This window comes from Lactuca virosa, chromosome 1 (assembly GCF_052849685.1).
Source record: "Lactuca virosa cultivar CGN04683 chromosome 1, Lactuca_virosa_CGN04683_v6, whole genome shotgun sequence".
Lineage (NCBI taxonomy): Eukaryota > Viridiplantae > Streptophyta > Magnoliopsida > Asterales > Asteraceae > Lactuca > Lactuca virosa.
Genome location: NC_136426.1, coordinates 171,090,132 through 171,096,484, shown reverse-complemented (window position 1 = coordinate 171,096,484; position 6,353 = coordinate 171,090,132). Strand labels below are relative to the sequence as shown.

At 35.0% G+C, this 6,353-nt stretch overlaps 1 protein-coding gene across 1 annotated transcript; it reads right to left on the bottom strand.

Moving 5' to 3' along the window:
• Window positions 1-1,756: 1,756 nt before the first annotated feature.
• On the bottom strand, window positions 1,757-2,900 carry LOC145123858 (myosin-17-like). The gene is made up of 8 exons (XM_079059064.1): window positions 2,886-2,900; window positions 2,789-2,803; window positions 2,733-2,743; window positions 2,544-2,643; window positions 2,352-2,465; window positions 2,179-2,259; window positions 2,019-2,101; window positions 1,757-1,939 (listed from the first exon to the last, which is right to left on the bottom strand). The coding sequence occupies exons 1-8, from the start codon at window positions 2,898-2,900 to the stop codon at window positions 1,822-1,824; spliced, it is 537 nt and encodes a 178-aa protein (XP_078915190.1). The 3' UTR covers window positions 1,757-1,821.
• Between the last annotated feature and the right edge of the window lie 3,453 nt (window positions 2,901-6,353).

Sequence of the window (6,353 nt, the reverse complement as noted above, 5' to 3'; positions counted from 1 at the left end):
TCCTCATGCGAGTACTTAGTGTGTACAAATCATATACAATCCAGATCGAACAAACAGTCGATTGTGTGGTTCTGCCCCAAGCCCACAACCAAACAAGGAACAGGAAATGAGGCGGAGACCACACATTCCACTGGTTGTCGGGTCTTCATGTATATAACCCTGAAGTATTCACTAAGTACTTACAAAGTTAACTGTATTGGTCCTTTGAAATCTATTGATAATGTTCCTCCAGAAAATCCAATATTTTCTTATTGAAAGCATGATTTAACCAATTCCTTCTATAACTACTTAGTTCATACTAGTTATGTATAAACACTACTAGAAAAACAGCCTTTTACGACGCGCGATGCGTGTCATAAAACGCTCAGAAGACGCGCAAATGCGTGTCAAGGAAGGCCCTGTCATAACGAGAGACGACACGCTTTTGCGCGTCGTCTATTTACGACGCGCGTTTATGACACGCATTTACGACGCGCAGTTATGATACACAATGCGTATCAAGGAAGGCCCTATTATAAATGAAGACGACACGAATTTGCGTGTCATAACCTTACGACGCGCGTGTTTATGACACGCAATGTGTATCATGGAACCCCTGTCATAAAGGAAGACGACACATATTTTTGCGTGTCATAATTTTAAATGTTTTAAAAATTGTATATTTTGATAGATTTAATATTTTCAAATTAAATAACACATTAGAAGTGCCATATTACAAAATAAAATACAATAAATAAGAAAGATAATTTATTGCACTAATATGTCAAATACAAATAATCATTCCAATAGTAAGTTAATGAAATACATTGCTAATATTGCTTAGTATTTATTATAGAACAACAAAACATGAACATTAAAAGGAACCCGTGAGTAATTTCTCCTTTGACAATCTCCATGTAGCTTTAAGCCTTGCAACCTCACGAATTGAAGATGCATCAACCAGTGTCAACTCTTCTTCTACAAGCTTGTGCCTAACACATTCCACATATTCATGCCCAGAATCAGCTACTTGAAAATGGTTCAATCAACCACCAAAAATTTATAACCAACTTCACAAGTCATAAATACTAAATTACAAATGTTGCTCATTATCAACAACCGTAGTAGGTGTATTTTTCCTACAATAAGATGTAAGGGATTCAAGTGATGATTTACCTTTGGTTTCTTCCTATATAGTAATACACTTAGCCAATTAGTTAAAGCAAATGTTGACATTAGAAATACCTTGAGAAGTAAAAGTGCCTACATAATCAAAGCAAATGGTGTCATGCAAAGTGTTTAAATTAAATTAGTTGGCCAAATCTAGCTTAATTACCTCTTGTTCACCACTGCAAAGGTCAAGAAACTCCATATCAGCAATAGGGACACCAGGTGCATTGAAGTTTGAAATTGTGGCTATTTATTGAGAAGTAATTACTTTCATATACTGATTTAGGGAAGGTGTCATGTCATATACTGATTTACACAATGCAACTATACAGTTTTTCTTTCTTACCTTACCTTACCACTACCACAAATTGTAACCCAACAATTTGTAACTATAAAAAACCCTAATCCACCCTCCCATTTAAAACACACTTTTGGCAACATTGCCATATCATCATCTAAAAATCAATAAATTCCCCCTTTTAACCCCACCCCAAAAGGATCAAAGGAAGCCAACAAAATAAATTGGACCCCAGACACTAATAATAAAACACCCAAACTGCCCAGGAATAAAAAAACAACAAAAAAAGAGTATCAACATACCAAAAAAAAGACTGACTGTAATTCTGTATACACATGTTTGAATAGAGATATTCTATACTATTCAAACATCAATCATTCTGCCCTTTGATGTAAAAACACAAAACCTGAATTTTCGCGTATCAAAGGTGGAGGTTCTCCTATGTCTACTTGTGGCATAGACTTTAAGATGTCATCCACAGAGAACGGTATGCTGCATCATACACAAATAAATATCCCCATTTTAGACGATTTTGCCCCTGAAAAGATTTTACAAGTTTTGAGATATTTACCTGGAGTCGTCATCTAACCAGAATGAGCTGCTGACTGCATTGTTTGAGTCCTCTGTCATCATGACTCTCATATTTGAAATGACCTAATTACGAAAACACCCTTAGGATTTAAGTTTTTTATGAGATGGAATTCATATTTGTTATGTGAGTAGTAACTTACTTCTGATGAAACACTGTGGGTCCCGTATTTGTCATCCCAATACATGGTGCTGATTCTGTATAGCTGTTGTATGTTAAGCACCTGCATAAATGACAAAAATGCACAATCTTGAATATAATAAAAGAGAAAAACGGAATTAAAATATTTATTACTATTAAAATAAATTTGCTTACGGGACAAAGTTCATTGGTAATTTCATTCAAAGTCTTCTTAGGCTTTTGATGTATAAACAAGAATCCAACTGCTTGTCTGATATGCTTCAACTCATCCCATGCGGTCCCCGCATACTGTAAATAAATCAAATATTATTTACTACAAAATAAAAAAAAAAAATTTAAATATATAAAGATATAAAAAGTTCTTACTTCCTCAGTTGCATAACAGCACCATTGTTCTAATTCAGCCAATCCTGACTTCACATATTCACCATTACTAAACGAGCAGCACTCACGTCTCAACAAAAGACTTCCACCAAAAAAAAATATATAATCATCAGCATTTTTGTAAAAAAAAATAAGTTGATATACAATATAAACATATTTTATGCAATTTACCTGTTGAATAGCTAAACGTTGATGAACTAGAATATCTGTGTGAATACTTTGCACACCAAAAATGGAGGTACCTAAAAAAGTAAAAATCCATAAACAGTCAAGTAATTTTTAATTTTTTATAAAAGAATCAGTTTAAAAGATTATAAAACTTACAAAGTTAGCTTTCATTGTCTTCGAATAACTATCAAGGCCTTTAACAATACTCTACCAATGCGCAATCAATGCTTGTTGAGCAACTGCATTAGCTTGTGACCTCCCTTTAACTAAACTTGCACACGATGTCCTTGGAGCCTACATACACATTTAGACAAAACCTACTTTCATATCTGAATTTTTTATTATTATATATTAATATATATATATATATATATATATATATATATATATATATATATATATATATATATATATATATATATATATATTATGATTAAAATTAAAATACCTCTAACTCATGATCAAACATTTTCTTCAGCAAAAGACATTCACTTGGGATACCAATGCTCTCTATGGGTGGAACAGGAACAAGTGGGAGTAGGAGAGGGGAGAAGCGGATCGGAGAAGGAATCTGAAATGAAAGATATCACTTGGATTAGACAAAGACAAAGAAGGAATCTGTTAGTGAATACCATTGATCCATCAAGATCAATGCAGATTGATGATTTGAAGTCCAGAAAGTGGAAACAAGCAGATTCAGTGAGAAATACACGTACTTACACACCTTCTTTTATGCAACAAACGAAATATGATAAGGCATTTGTGGTTTTTGAGTCATAAAAACATCTCTACAAAACTGATAAAAGGAAGATTGTGTGTAGGTTACCCCTTTTACCACTAGGGCAAGCATGTGGGGACCACAACAAGGCCTTCTAACCAACAATATGATGTGGAACAATGTTATATGTCAATGGTCATTGTTACTATGCCTCATGAAAATATATATATATATATATATATATATATATATATATATATATATATATATAGCATGTCATAATGGTGCGATTTAAAACTAAACAAACAATAGTGTTTAAATTATTACATAATAAACCGAAAGATGATAAAAGATAGATAAATAAGTAAATAAAAGTAGAGAAATAGGTACCTTGACCATTGTCATTTGCACGACAGACGATAAAAACATATGTAATGAGTGACACAAGAGTAAGAGAGTATATGATCAAGGAAAGTTCCCTGATAACATCCTCTGTATTATCAATTCCTTTAGGAAATGTATTAATTGTAGAATACGTATAGGGGAGAAGTTCCCAAATCTCCATACACAACTCCAAGACTTTGAAATGCAAGACAAAGAAGTAATATAACTGAGAATTTCTGCATCAACAAACACAATCAAAGTCAAAAGTCTGTGAATAGTTTTGTTCCTTTTATACAACAAGAAAAAAAGAAAAGTTGAGTTGAATCCATAATCAACCTGCTGACTACAAGAAAAAGGAATGACGAAAACAGAAACAAGATTGACCCATATGGAAAAGAAAATTAATAGAATCTACGAAAGCTGTATTCATGAGAGAGATTAACCCCAAAAAGCAAAAGCGTTGAGAAAAAGAAAGTGGCATAAAGTTACCTTTTCTCTGTACATATTCTTGAGCCTACCAGCTTCTTCGTCCATTGGCTGATCGATCTTCTGCTCCAAAACCCATATGCCACCTTCGTTTTCGATCTCTTCAGTCAGATCCATTTCAATTCTCTGACCTAAGATTGAAGCAACACCAACAAATAAATCGATGGACTTGAACTCGATATTACATCCACTTTTCTCCAAATGCTCCCGTAAAAACTTCACCGATGGAGATGATATTTATGGCGGATTCAGTGATTACGATGCAAAAATAATAAAAAACTTATAAACCCTAAACACTAAGAATCTGAAAAAGTTATGCGGAATTACTTCTAAGGCTTCTTTGGATCATAGTCTCGCACTCCTCCACCGTCATGCCGTCCTTAGCGGCGGACGAGAAGCTGTTGGCGGAGGGGGGGTGCAGAATCGGAATCGGATCCTGCTGCCATTTTGTTGGTGCGGCGATTACGATAACTGTGGGTTTGGCCGTTGAGATGCAGACGCCGGGTCCAGTCGGGTTAGATCCAGTTGCAAGCGGGCCTTATGTTGGGCCAGTTTGCATATGAGAAGCTTTTCTACTTGGGAACACAGATATGGAATCAGTAACAAAAGAATGACGCCAACCAAAGAGCCCTAATGCCAGAAATATGAGATGAAGAATACCTGTTTGACGAGAAGAAGAAGACGAGATTGACTGTTCTTGGCTAGAACTACGATGCAACAGAAGACAACTAGCTCTAACTATACGATAATCTGATGCATTAAGAAAAATTGCTCGAATTATATAACGTACGTCGATTTTAGGGAGGAATAAGATTACAAGACATCACTGATTTGGGGGATTTGAGGGAGGAAGAGAGAAATCAAATTTGGAGAATGAATAGGAAGAGGAGAGTATTAGTAGGAGATAAGCTGTTGGTATGTTCGATCGATTGGGTTGATCGAAGAGGAATGATCGAAAATGTGTTTAGTCTATTTTAGGGTTCTTAATTTGGTAGAGGATTTTAGAAGGAGAAAAAGAGGCGGGGTGTTTAATTTTTTTTGGGATTTCATTCCCCCCGTAGTCTATTAAAAAACTGGAGAACGCGCTTCCTAAAAAATATAAAACGACACCCTTACACGACACACTTCATATGATAGGTGCGCTCCGTGTTTTTTTTTTTTTTGGACACTAATGTTAGGGCGCGCAAAAATGAGTGTCTTCTATCCTTCAAATTTTGGAAAACTGACATTAATTTTTAAGGCCCGCACAAATGCGCGTCCTCTATCAGTGTGTGTCATTAATTGCGCATCGTAAAAGGCTGTTTTTCTAGTAGTGAAACCAATATCGAACAGATAGTTAAATGTGTGGATCTGCCCTAAACCCACAACCAAAAAAGGAACCGGGAGTGAGGCGGAAACCACACATTCCACAGTCTATCGGATATTCTTCATACGTAACCCGAAAGCATAAGCTAAGGAATTATAGAAGTAATACTGAATATTCGTTACTTAAATAATAAACCAATTGTTTGTAAAGTACCGATGTTCATCCTGGAAAATCCTATATTTTTCCTAAGTGTAAGTTATTGAATTAACTGTTCTAAAACTGAAGAGTACAAGTATTTACCATACTTATGTTGTTTATGCATTGTTCTGATTGAAAACCCTGGCTACCGCCAGTAATGTATAATAGTTTTATTACTTAAAATATGACTAGTCGAAAATGTATTGTCTTGTAAACTGAAAGTGTTGTTAATATCCTCCTGTGATCACTTAGTACATACGAATTATAGAAATTTAAATCGAACAGACAATCGATTGGGTGATTCTGACCTAAGCCCACAACCAAACAAGGAACAGGGAATGAGGCGGAAGTCACACATCCCACTGCATGTCGGATGTTAATTTCATATAATCCTGATGCATATAATAAGTAATCCCCTAGTTATTAACCCTGATGATTGATTTTTAAGTATATTATTATGTGAACGAGTCGTTGTTTCCCCTGTAAGTTCTTATAACCATGCTAATGGACGATAACCAATACGACGTACTTC

What these genes read in the sequence shown, in the direction of transcription:
- LOC145123858 (XM_079059064.1), bottom strand. An exon ending in GCTGTTATGCAACTGAGGAA is followed by an intron (nt 2,466 to 2,543) that starts GTAAGAACTTTT and finishes ATTTATTTACAG; the next exon opens with TATGCGGGGACCGCATGGGA. An exon ending in TTACCAATGAACTTTGTCCC is followed by an intron (nt 2,260 to 2,351) that starts GTAAGCAAATTT and finishes TCATTTATGCAG; the next exon opens with GTGCTTAACATACAACAGCT.